This window comes from Bos mutus, chromosome 7, assembly GCF_027580195.1.
Source record: "Bos mutus isolate GX-2022 chromosome 7, NWIPB_WYAK_1.1, whole genome shotgun sequence".
NCBI classification, from domain to species: Eukaryota; Metazoa; Chordata; class Mammalia; order Artiodactyla; family Bovidae; genus Bos; species Bos mutus.
The window spans coordinates 57,356,748-57,370,123 of record NC_091623.1 but is presented as its reverse complement, the minus strand read 5'-3'; the positions used below and the strand labels follow the sequence as shown (position 1 = coordinate 57,370,123).

Genomic DNA, 13,376 nt, shown 5'->3' with positions numbered 1-13,376 from the left:
TGCCAGACAAGAGATCAAACCTGTGTCCCCTGCATTGGCAGATGGATTTTAAGCCCTGGACCACAAGGGAAGTCCCCCATTCAACTTTAAACATGATACATTTTCAGTTTTTCTTGGATGGCCCAAGTGACACCCTGCCAAGGCATGGGAATAGACAAGGGGGACCATCCATCTGTTTGGAGACATGACTCTAAAGAGAAGAAGGACATGTGAAGAAGGCTAAGGAGCATCTCTCACCAAAGTTACCCGGAGACAACCCTGGTGAAGAGCAGATGGTGAGGTCATTGCACCCAGGACCACTCCAGTGCCCCCTCTCCCCCCAGGTGCTGTGCAAGGTCGTCGCCGGTGGATTGCATTACCTCTACTTGGCCGCCTTCACCTGGATGTTCCTCGAAGGGCTGCACCTCTTCCTCACTGTCAGGAACCTCAGGGTGGCCAACTACACCAGCGCAGGCAGATTCAAGAAGAGGTTCATGTACCCTGTAGGCTACGGGGTCCCAGCAGTGATTGTGGCTGTGTCTGCAGCGATCAACCCCCAAGGATACGGCACCACTAAGCAGTGAGTCCGGTGCTGAAAATGTGCTGTCGGGGACGTGGGTACACACCTGTCTTGGGAAACTGAGGGTGGAAGGAAGGGTTGAGTAGGTCACGACTCAGGCTGAGAACAAAGATGCTGAACATTTATTTCTCCAGCCCCTGGGGCGAAGTGTTTCATATACACCATTTCTCATGTCTATCAAAACAACCCTAGAGGAAAGTGCTCCAATTGTTCCCATTTTGCATACTAAGCAAACTGAGGTTCAGAGAAAAAGGTGAACGACTAGTGTAAAGTAACATGGACAGTAAACTGGAAGGAACATGAATTTTTATTTTTTATATAAATGTCTACATTTATAAATGTCACATGTTTATAGATCTTTAATACTTCTATTACTGAAAGTAATAACTGGTTTTATAAAAAATAATATTCTAATAAAGAACCTCTGTAATACCACTAAGCCCAGTATGTGTTAGTCATTCAGTCACATCTGACTCTGCAACCCCATGGACTGTGGCCCACTAGGCTCCTCTGTCCATGGAATTTTCCAGGCAAGAATACTGGAGTGGATTGCCATTTGCTACTCCAAAGTATCTTCCCGACCTAGAGTTTGAACCCATGTCTCCAGTGTCTCCTACTTTGCAGGTGGATTCTTTACCAACTGTACCACTTGAGAAGCCCTTAAATATATATATATATATATATATATATATATATATATATACTTTTATAAAAATGGGATCATGATAAAGATATTGCATGTAATTTGTTTATTCCCTTAATACTCTCCAGACCAGAATACTGGAGTGGGTAGCCTTTCCCTTCTCCAGGGGATCTTCCCAACCCAGGGATCAAACCTAGACCTCCCACATTGCAGGCAGATTCTTTACCAGCTGAACCACAAGGGAAGCCCAAGAACACTTGAGTGGGTGGCCTATTCCTTCTCCAGGGTATCTTCCTGGCTCAGGAATCAGGAACCAGGGTCTCTTGCATTGCAGGTAGATTCTTTACCAACTGAGCTATCAGGGAAGCCCAATATATATATAATATACATGTAAATGTATTTTTTTTTTATAAAAAACGGGATCATGATAAAGGTACTGCATGTAATTTGTTTATTCCCTTAATAATATATAGTGGACTTTTTCCACATTACTACAGATACACATCATCATTCAATGTATTACGTTGTATATTCTTACCATCTTTATAAAATTAATCTCTAAGTGATAGACATCTGAAATTCTTTACAAATTTTTGCTGTCATAACCAAATGCTTCCATAAACTTGAAGGAGCATGAATTCTAGACTTGATTACCTGATTCCAGTTTTCAAGTTTCCTCACTTACTAGCCTGGTGACTCTGGAGACAGTTAAATTCTTTCCTAGGTTTTCTCACCTGTAAAATAAAGAGAGTAATACTATCTACTTCCAAGTATTAGAATGGTACCTGACACATGTAAATGCTATATGCATGCTCAGTCGCTTCAGTTGTATCCAACTCTTTGTGACCCTATGGACTGTAGCCCACAGGCTCCTCTGTCCATGGGTTTCTCTAGAATACTGGAGTGGGTTGCCATACCCTTCTCCAGGGCCTCTTCCCCGCCCAGGGATCAAACCCAAGTCTCTTTCATCTCCTGCATTGCATGTGGATTCTTTACCAGTGAGCCACCTGGGAAGCCCAAGAAGTCCTATATAAATATTCTCTATTGCAGATCATGTATTGTATTCCATTACCTTTCAAAATGCTGCCACTGTTGCTTTCTGTTTTTCAGTTGCTGGATCAACATAGAGAAGGGGTTTATCTTGAGTTTCTTAGGACCCATATCAGCCGTCATCTTGGTAGGTTTGTAGTGTGCGTGTGTCTGCCTCAGGTGCCATGTGTGTATAGAGTATGTGTGTGTGGTATGTAGTATTCAACTTAATTTGAAGGTCAAAAGAGGTACTATTTTTTATTTTTTATTGCAATACAGCTGATTTACAATGTTGTGTTAGTTTCAGGTGTACAGTGAAGAGATTCAGCCATATATATAATGGAAAGTAAATGGGAAAAGTATATTATATATATATATGTACACACACACACACACATATATATATACTTTTCAGATTCTTTTTCATTATAGCTTACTACAAGGTATTCAATATAGTTCCCTATGCTATACAGTAGGTCTGTATTGTTTATCTGTTCATATATAGTAATGTACATATGTTAATTCCGACCAACTAATTTATCCTTCTCTCCACTTCCCCTTTGGTAATGATAGTTTGTTTTCTGTTTGTCGGTCTATTTCTCTTTTGTATTTAAATTCATTTGTGTATTGTTTTTAGATCCCACATATAAGCAAGAACATAATATATTTATCTTTCTCTGACTTAACTTCACTTAGTATGATAATCTCTAGTTGTAACCATGTGGCTGCAAATGGCATTATTTCATTCTTTTTATGACTGAATAATATTACATTGTATTTATGTACCACATCTTCTTTATCCATTCCTCTGCTGATGGACATTTAGGTTGCTTCCATGTCTTGCATACTATAAATAGAGCTGCATGAACACTGGGGAACATGTATCTTTTCGAAGTATGGCTTTCTCTGGGTACATGCTCAGGAGTCGGACTGCTGAATCATATAGTAGTTCTAGTTTTACTTTTTTAAAGAATCTCCATACTGATCTCCATCCCGGTTTTACCAGTTTACATTCCTACCAACAGTGTAGGAGGGCAATCTAAGTATTATTTTAACATTCATTTGTTTCCTTTTAATAGTAGATGTTTGAGCATATGTCTTTATTTAAATTTTTTGAGCATATTTTTGCCATCAAAAAGTCTACAAACAATAAATGCTGGAGAGGGTGTGGAGAAAAGGGAACCCTTTTATACTGTTGGTGGGAATGCAAACTAGCACAGCCACTGTGGAGTATAGTGTGAAGATTCCTCAAAAAAAAAACTGGAAATAGAACTGCCATACAACTCAGCAATCCCACTGCTGGGCATACACACCAAGGAAACCAGAGTCAAAAGAGACACATGTACCCCAGTGTTCATTGCAGCACTGTTTACAGTAGCTCAGACATGGAAGCAACCTAGATATCCATTGGCAGACAAATGGATAAGGAAGTTGTGGTACATACACACAATGGAATATTACTCAGCTATAAAAAATAATGCATTTGAGTCAGTTCTAACAAGTGGATGAAACTGGAGCCTATCATACAGAGTGAAGTAAGTCAGAAAGAAAAGCACCAATACAGTATATTAACGCATATATATGGAATTTAGAAAACAGTAATGACAACCCTATATGCAAGGGAGCAAAAGAGACACAGTTGTAAAGAACAGATGTTTGGACTATGTGGGAGAAGGAGAGAGGGGGATGATTTGAGAGAATAGCATTGAAACATGTATATTACCACATGTGAAATAGATGACCAGTGCAAGCGTGATGCAAGAAGCAGGGGCCTCAAAACCGGTGCTCTGAAACAGTCCAGAAGGGATGGCGTGGGGAGGGAGCTGGGAGGGGGCTTAAGGATGGGGGTACACATGTGCACCCATGGCTGATTCATGTTGATATATGGCAAAAACCACCACAATATTGTACAGTAATTAGCCTCCAATTAAAATAAATTAATTAATTTTTAAATAATAAAATTTAAAAAATTTTTAAGGAAAAAAATTTTGAGCACATTTAAATGCTGATGAATAGAGAAGAAATCATCCTTGTATCTCTAATATCTAGCATACCATACTGACTAATCATCAGACTATATCCTGAGTCGAACAAACATAAAAACTGAAGAAGATTTAAGAACACTTGGTGAAATCACTTCCAAATCACATAATTCTATCATATTCACAATTATATTGTTATACACCCACTCATTTGTTTATTCAACAAATATATATTAAGTGTGTATGGTATTGGAGTGGGGTGCCATTGCCTTCTCTTGTCGTGGAGCACAGCTCTAGGCATGAGGGCTTCAGAAGTCGCAGCACATGGACTCACTAGTTCTGGCACATGAAGTTAGTTGCTCCAAGGCATGTGGGATCTTCCCAGACCAGGAATTGAACTCGTATCTCCTGCATTGGCAGGCAGGTTGTTAGCCCCTGTGGCACCAGGGAAGTCCTCAGCTTCTCTTTTATGATTCAGTTATTTTGACATATGACCTTGTTGGTTGTTGCTGGAGGGGAAGAGAGTTGAAGACTGTGTAGGATTCAGGCATATGTCACTGCGACCAACATCTCATCCACTAGAATTCAGCCACATGCCCCAGACTATCTGAAATGAGCCTGGAAAATACCTGCCCATGGCCCATGTGTGCAAGGAAAGGCGTTGGTGGAGACACCACATTGCACTGTGTGCCACCTGACCACCCACGCATGTTCTTTTGTGGCCTTTCAGGAGCTCCTTGGTGGTATTGTACAAGTATCCCCAGTCTGCTCCAAAGGAATTTCAATATATTCTTTTTTTTTTTTTTTTAACTTTTTGGCTGTGCTATGAGGCATGTGGGATCCTAGTTCCTGACCAGGGATGGAACCTGTGTCCCCTGTATTGGAAGCATGGAGTCTTAACCACTGGACCGCCAGGGAAGTCCCCAAGTTGCAACATATTCTAACTATAAAATCTCATACCTTTTCCCATGATCTTCAGTGCTTTCTAGTTTGACTCTTTCTTTCTTAGGGAATAGTTGCCCTGCAATGTTGCACAACAAAGTGCATTAGCTACAGCATGTAGCATGTTAGTCACTCAGCCATGTCCAGCTCTTTGCGACTCCATGGGCCATAGCCCACTAGGCCCTTCTGTCCATGGAATTCTCCAGGCAAGGTTACTGGAGTGGGTTGGCACTCCCTTCTCCAAGGGATCTTCCTGACCCAGGATTGAACCCTGGTTTCCCGCACTGCAGGCAGATTCTTTACTTTCTGAGCCATCACATATATCCCCTCTCTCCTTCCCACCCTCCTTCCCACCCACCCCCATCTCACCCCTGTAGGTCATCACAGAACACCCAGCTAAGCTCCCTGCACTCTACAGCAGGTTCCCACTAGCTATCTGTAGCTCTCTACACATGGTATCTTCACACATGGCAGTACACATACATGAGATGAAACGACAGCCATCAGAATGGGAGAATATATTGGCAAACAAAGCAACTTACAAGGAATGAATCTCTAAAATTTACAAACAGCTCATGAAACTCAATATGAGAAGAAACATACCCAATCAAAAAATGGGCAGAAGACCTATGTAGACATTTCTCCAAAGAAGACACACAGATGGCCAAGAGACACATGAAAAGATGCTCAACATCATGAACTATTAGAGAAATGCAGATCAAAACTACAATGAGTAGTTTACCTCACACGGGTCAGAATGGCCATCATAAAAAAAACCTGACTCTGTATATTGGTCCACAATTAGCATCTTATTTTTTTTCTTTCAGATAAACTTAATCTTTTATTCGATAACCCTGTGGATTTTGAGAGATCGACTTTCTTCCCTCAATAAAGATGTGTCCAAGATACAAAACACAAGGTAAAACGGGTTTAGACAGTTTAATGGGCTTAGCATCGGTTGTAGTCCTAAAGGATTGCTTTTTCAAGCATGCATGCATGCTCAGTTACTAAGTGGTGCCCAACGCTTTGCAACCTCATGGACAGTAGCCCACCAGGCTCCTCTATCCATGGGATTTCCCAGACAAGAATACTGGAGTGGGTTGCTATTTCCTCCTCCAGGGAATCTTCCCAACCCAGGGATCAAATCCACATCTCCTGCATCAGCAGGCAGATTGTTTACCTACTGAGTCTCCGGGAAGCCCCTAAACAGTCATCTGTAGAGAGTTGCCTACCCTGTTAGGAACCACTGTCAAATGAGAATCACCCTTAAAATCATATGCATTTGAAACCTTGAAATTAATGAGAAGATTCACAGAAACAGAAAGTAGAATTGATGTTGCCAAGAGATGAGAGTATGAAGAAATGGGTACTTATTGTTTAATGGATACAGTTTCAGTTTTTCAGGGTGAAAAAAAAAGCTCAGTAGAAAGATAGTGTTGCTGGTAGTACAACAATGTGAATGTATTTAATGCCTATGAACTGTATGTTTAAATATAGTTGTAGTAAATTTTGTGTTATGTGTATTCTGCTGCATCAAAGTAAGTAGTGGTAAAATATCACACTTGCCTGGGAAATCCCATGGACACAGGAGCCTGGCGGGCTACAGTCCATTGGGTCACAAGAGTTGGACACGACTTAGCGACTAACAACCACCACCACCACAAAATATCATTCCAGTTATAAACATTCACATTAGAGGAAAACACCCATGGAATAAACTCATGTTCATCTATTAAAGTTTTTACAATGAAAATAATAGCATTACTTCCAAATATTGCATCACAACCACAGTTTCTCCAAGTCCATCTTGGCTTGAGAAAATTTCACCAGTAACTGGAGAGAATAGGCTTCCCAGGTGGCTCAGTGGTAAAGAATCTTCCTGCCAATACAGGAGATCTAGGCTCAATCCCTGGGTTGGGAAGATCCCCTGGAGAAGGAAATGGCAACCCACTCCAGTATTCTTGCCTGGAAAATCCCACAGACGGAGGAGCCTGGAGGCTACAGTCTATGGGGTTGCAAAGAGTCAGGTATGACTTAGCAACTAAAGAACAACTGGAGAGGAAGGCAGATGGGGCCTGAAGACAGGACAATATACTATTCAAGAGAGAAGGTGGTGAGTTGGTGACTCTCCTTCTTGGTGTTAACAGGATGCTGACGTTTAAAGCCATTGCTCAGCTCTTCCTCTTGGGCTGTTCCTGGTGCCTTGGCTTCTTTCTCACTGAACTGATAAAGGAACCCATCAGATCCATCATCGCCTATGCGTTCACCATCACCAACGTCCTGCAGGGAGTCTACATCTTCCTGGTCCACTGCGTCCTCAACCAGCAGGTAATAGGACCCATCCTGTCTTCTTCCCAGCTCCCAGCTGGGGTCCTCTCATGCGTTTACCTGGCTAGCCCTTCTCTCCCACATGATGCCCTTCTGCCTGATGGTGTGTTCCCATTTCCCCCAAGCCTACCATTCTCCACTGAGTCCGGGAGTTCAAGCCCCTGTTTGTAGAACCTTTTTTATGTATCTGTAGGATGAGGTGAGATCCACATCCTACCACTCCGCCATCTTGATTCTCCTTTGGGCATTCAAGTCTCCGTTTTCCAATTGTCCAGTTTCCCAACTCATGAATCTGTAATGAGTATTGGATGGTAGTGGCCTCATTCTTCTCAGATCATGAATATGGGGTCTAACAGCAGCAAAACTAAAGTTTGGGGGACAGTAGTTTCCATTTCTTACTATTCATATTATATGTTAATGATTATTACTTGCTTGGCTCTGGGGGATCCAGGGGCTGCTTTCTGAACAGTGAAGAAATCAGAAATGGGAAACAACATAACTAGACGTGAATAACCAACTGTGATTTTCACCTTGGGGAAAATCGTTAGGGAGATATTAAACTACCAAGTAGGGCTTCTTTAGACTTGACGGTGAGGGGCTTAAGGTGGGTAGGAGACAACCAGCCAAAGAAGGGCAGTAAAGCTGATGTGGAAACCCTTGCCAGTCCCAGAACCCAAAGATGTGTAGTGAGGGCAGTGCTCTGAGTGTAGGAGAATGTGGTGGTAGTGATGATCCAGGTGCCAGCATTGGCCGGACCACATAAACTTTTTTTTTTTAATTTATTTATTTTAATTGGAGGCTAATTACTTTACAATATTGTATTGGTTTTGCCATACATCAACATGAATCCGCCACGGGTGTACACGTGCTCCCCATCCTGAACCCCCCTCCCGCCTCTCTCCCCGTACCATCCCTCTGGGTCATCCCAGCGCACCAGCCCCAAGCATCCTGTATCCTGCATCAAACCTGGTAACGATAACCTTGTATGTGAGACAGCAAAAGAGACACAGATGTATAGAACAGTCTTTTGGACTCTGTGGGAGAGGGAGAGGGTGGGATGATTTGGGAGAATGGCATTGAAACATGTATCATACCACATAAACTTTTTAAGCAGTGATTTTGCACTGCATTCTGACTTGATAAATAGATGGATTTTGCTAGGATTCACTCCAGTGGGGTTGTATGGATCTCAGAGAGACGTGTAGTCAGGTATAAATGTAAGAGTTGAACCATAAAGAAGGCTGAGCGCTGAAGAACTGACACTTCAAACTGTGGTGCTGGAGAAGACTCTTGAGAGTCCCTTGGACAGCAAGGAGATCAAACCAGTTAATTCTAAAGGAAATCAACCCTGAACATACATTGGAACTGATATACATTGGACTGATGCTGAAGCTGAAGCTCCAATACTTTGGCACCTGACGCAAAGAGCCAACTCATTGGAAGACCGTGATACTGGGAAAGACTGAGGGCAGGGGGAGAAAGGGGCAACAGAGGATGTGACAGTTGGATGGCATCATCGACTCAATGGATGTAAGTTTGAGCAAATCCCAGGAGATACTGAAGGACAGGGAAACCTGGTGTGCTGCAGTCCATGGGGTCTCAAAGAGTGGGATAAGACTTAGCAACTGAACATCAACAACAACATTGAGAGGAGGAAGCAGTTCTCAGTGGTTACAGAAAACTGCTCATGCTCTTAAGGATAATATAAATGTTGAGTTATCATTAGCATAAAGGTGCATAGGCTGATCCACAAATAATATCTCTGTAATCACTCATAGGGGCCTCCCTGGCGGATCAGATGATAAAGAATCTGCCAGCAATGCAGGAGACCTGGGGTTGATCCCTGTGCTGGGAAGACCCCCCTGGAGAAGGGCATGGCAATCCCTCCGGTATTCTTGCCTGAAGAATTCCATGGGCAGAGGAACCTGGTGGGCTACAGTACATGGGGTCACAAAGAGCTGGACATGACTGAGCGACGAACACACAGTCACTCATAGATCAATCTATCTGATATGGCCTCCGCGGACCATCTGCAAATAAAAATGGGGGAAAGTACTATTTTCGGTAGAATTTTGCATATAGCCAGAAAGCATTAAAATGCAAGATTTTTGTTTACCATCTTTTCAGGTGAGAGATGAGTACGTAAAGTGGCTTAGGAGGATGAATAAAAAGACAGAGTCTGACAGCTACATCCTTTCCAGCTCTACCAGCCAAACCCACATGGTAAGATGATTTCCTCTCCTAGTCCATGCTGTTTCCTAATTTGAATTATTCTCTTCAAACCCGTCGGCAGTTCGGTCTGCCTCTCCCCCAATAGTGTGACTGGACCACACATTGACTCTTGGCACAGGAACCTGTTAGCATCTCTGTCTCAGCTTACTGTGCAATATCTGACACTGAGCATCTCTAGGGTGGGGTAATAGTATACTTACCCACACATAATCTGCACAGTGAAAGATTTTGTTTTTCTGGGATTATTGGTTTCTAAGTGCAAGGGCTTCCCTGGTGGCTCAGTGGTAAAGAACCTGCCTGCCAATGCAGGAGATGCGGATTAGATCCCTGGCTCAGGAAGATGCCCTGGAGAAGGAAATGACAAACCACTCCAGTGTCCTCACCTGGGAAATCCCATGGACATAGGAGCCTGGCAGGCTATATAGTCCATGGGGTCCCAAAAGAGTTGGACACAATTTAGCAACTAAATAACAACAGCAATCTGAGTCCAAACCTTGGAGTTACAAAAACGTGAATAAAACTCTTTCTTATTTATATTATACTGTAACTAAGATATCCTTGTTCATGAGTTCCACAAGTTGCCAAACAGGTTTCACTGCTGGTAGGCTCTGAGCCTTAACCAGGCCTGTGCTTTGTAAATCTTCAGAGAGGCCACAAAACTCGGGACTTGCCAAACATCTTTAGCCAGGATCTTTTTTTCCAGCAGAAAATGTCTTTACATTTTGTAGAACACTGGTGTTTTTTAAAAAAAGAAGACATAATTTAAGGACTGTTGGCATAGGCAAAATAGTACTTGAAGAAAGTGATAGACATCACGAAACACTTTTCTTCTTTTACTTGATAATGATGAAGGAAAATGAACGGAGGGATAAATAAGACGAGTTTAGGTGAGATGTAAGAGCATGAGAGCTTGGTTTTAGACCTACTTCCAAAATTAATTTGGATGTGAATTTGAGGTCAGTCTCCTCATGGGTGAGTTAAGGGGACCAGACTTCATCAACTTATGCTTACTTTCATATCTTCAACTTTCTGAGATACAAAAAACAAAGTTAAGTACATTAAGCCTGGAAGAAAAACACTCAGACTTGCCCTGGGATCCATGCTTCAATATCAATCTCATCTTTTTGTCAGGAAATTCCCATCAAATGATTTCAAAAATTACTTTCAGGAATATTTCAGCATTAATTATATTTCTGTCTCTCCCACAAATTCACACATGGAGGTGGAGAAATCATCCGACTTCCCAGGGAAAAGCAGCAATACTTCAGTCTGAATGTGACAAGTTCTTCCATATCATCCTCCCAATCACCCTGGAGAAAGAATTAGCCATATGACTCAATCATCCATGAGAACTGATTTATCCTACAGGAGAACTATTGGCAGAATGTATGCTTAGGTTGAGTAATATTTTGTGTAGTGTTGCAGTGTTATTTGCAAATAATTAAGAATAGTGTTTTCAAGTATTTTACGCAGAGACATGTAGATCTTAAATCTGGTGAGTTTCCAAATGTATATACGTGTATTTGTTGTTGTCGTCTAGTTTCTAAGTTGTGTCCAACTCTTTGTAATCCCATGGACTGTAGCCCACAGGCTCCTCCATCCATGGAATTTGCCAGGCAAGAAATAATAGAGTGGATTGCCATTTCCTTTCCCAGGGAATCTTCCCAACCCAGTTTTGAACCCAAATCTCCTGCTTGTATGTCTATCAACTATATCAATCAAATCAAGATATGGAGTATTTGCATTATTCCTGAAAGTTCCCACGTAATCCTTTCAATCATGTATCCCCAGTCTTCCACCCCAGAAACAATTATTCTGATTTCTATAGCAACAGATTAATTCTGTCAGTTCTTAAAGCCCCTATACATGGAATAATACACTGTGTCTGCCTGGTGTCTGCCATGTTTCTCTCATCATGATTTTAGAATTCATCCACTTCATGCATATGTTGCTAGTCTGTGCCTTTTTATTGCTAAGTACCGTTTCACACTATTGTATATCACAATTTGTTTATCCATGTTCCTATTGATGTCTATTTGAATTATTTCCATTTTCTACCATGAATAAAGATGCTATGATCATTCTAATATAATATTTGTGTTTGTGTGTGTGTGTGGCCACATGTCTCATTTTTCTTGGGTAAATACCTTGGGTGTAATTGCTAGGTCATATGTTAATGATCCACTTTCAAAGAAACTGACAAAACTCTAAAATGTTTGCAATAGTTTACAATAACCCCGGAATATTGAAGAGTTTCACTTCCTCCACTTCCTGAGCACCACTTGGTATTATCTGTACTTTGACTTTTATCCATTTGCATGGGGGACAGAGGTATTTCATTGTGGTTTTTAAAATGTTGAGCACCTTTCCTTGTGTTTCTTTTTCATTTGCATGTCACCCCTCATTAAACATTCAAGGGTTGTTTGCAGGAATTGAGCATGTATGATGCATATGAGTCTTTGTCAGGTACATGCATTCAGATCATTTCATTTTCTTAACTTCAGTAGAGTTGATTTTGTTGTTGTTGTTATAGTCGCTCAGTCCTTTCTGACTCTGTGACCCCATGGACTGCAGTCTGCCAGGCTCCTCTGTCCATGGAGTTTCCCAGGCGAGAAACTGGAGTAGATTGCCATTTCCTTCTCCAGGGGATCTTCCCAACCCAGGGATCAAACCTATGTCTCCTGAATTGGCAGGCAGATTCTTTACCGCTAAGCCACCAGGGAATCCCCACTGTATAGCAAAGTGAGTATTTTTCCTAGACTGTGGATGGTGTCATCCCCTAGGTAGTGTCTGCTCTGTTTTTAGCTCTCTCTGCAATGTGGATTTGGTCCTAATGAGACAGCAGAGCTATTGTCTTTGCAAACGTTATAATGCAGTATCTCCTTGCTGTCCAAGGGACTCTCAAGCATCTTCTCCAGTACCACAATTCAAAAGCATCAGACAGTTAGGATGATGATTTCATGGAGTCTAGGAAAAGCCCCAGCTCACATCTGGCTCTGAGTCTAACTCCTCTGAATCTAGCTCAACCTCCCATTGAGGCAGCAGCTGCCAGTGTACCAGGGGGAAGATCCACTCCAAGCTCACTTTAGAACCATTCCCAACTAAAGCAAATGGGCTCACATAGATAGTATACAGACACTCCCAACAAGGACTTGCCTTCAGGACTGGGAAAGGTTACTGTTTCAACCAATTTCAAAACGGCAAAGGGAGAAAGTGAAACACAATGAGAAGGCCGAGGAGTATGTTTTGAATGAAAGAACAAGATGGAACCTCTGGGGCTATCTTAGGATCCTGTAATCCCACTCCTGGACATGATCAGAAAGGATCCTTGAACCCCAGGGTTCATCGAAGGTCTGTTTACAATAGCCAAGACATGTTGTTGTTCAGTTGCTTGGTCGTGTCCCACTCTTTGCTACCCCATGAACTGCAGACATGGAAGCCAAGACATGGAAGCAACCTAAATGTCCATCAAGAGAGGGGTGAATAAAGAAGATGTGGTACTTATATATAATGGAATATTACTCACCCAGTAAAAATAATGAAGTCATGTATTTGCAGCAAACTGGATGGGTCTAGAGATTGTCATACTGAGTGAAATAAGTCAGACAGAGAAGGAGAAATATCGTATGATATCCCTTATTTGTGGAATTGAGAGGGTAAC

General features: G+C 41.9%; 1 protein-coding gene across 1 annotated transcript in view; it reads left to right on the top strand.

Annotated features, from left to right (window-relative positions):
• Window positions 1-11,804, top strand: part of LOC102277557 (adhesion G protein-coupled receptor E3) — a 43,035-nt gene extending 31,231 nt beyond the window's left edge. Inside the window, exons 14-19 of the mRNA XM_070373809.1 lie at window positions 324-559; window positions 2,313-2,379; window positions 5,983-6,074; window positions 7,303-7,483; window positions 9,611-9,706; window positions 10,938-11,804. Coding sequence (XP_070229910.1) covers window positions 324-559; window positions 2,313-2,379; window positions 5,983-6,074; window positions 7,303-7,483; window positions 9,611-9,706; window positions 10,938-10,988 — 723 coding nt within the window. The 3' untranslated portion in view covers window positions 10,989-11,804. The remainder of the gene's footprint in view (window positions 1-323; window positions 560-2,312; window positions 2,380-5,982; window positions 6,075-7,302; window positions 7,484-9,610; window positions 9,707-10,937) is intronic.
• Window positions 11,805-13,376: the final 1,572 nt, after the last annotated feature.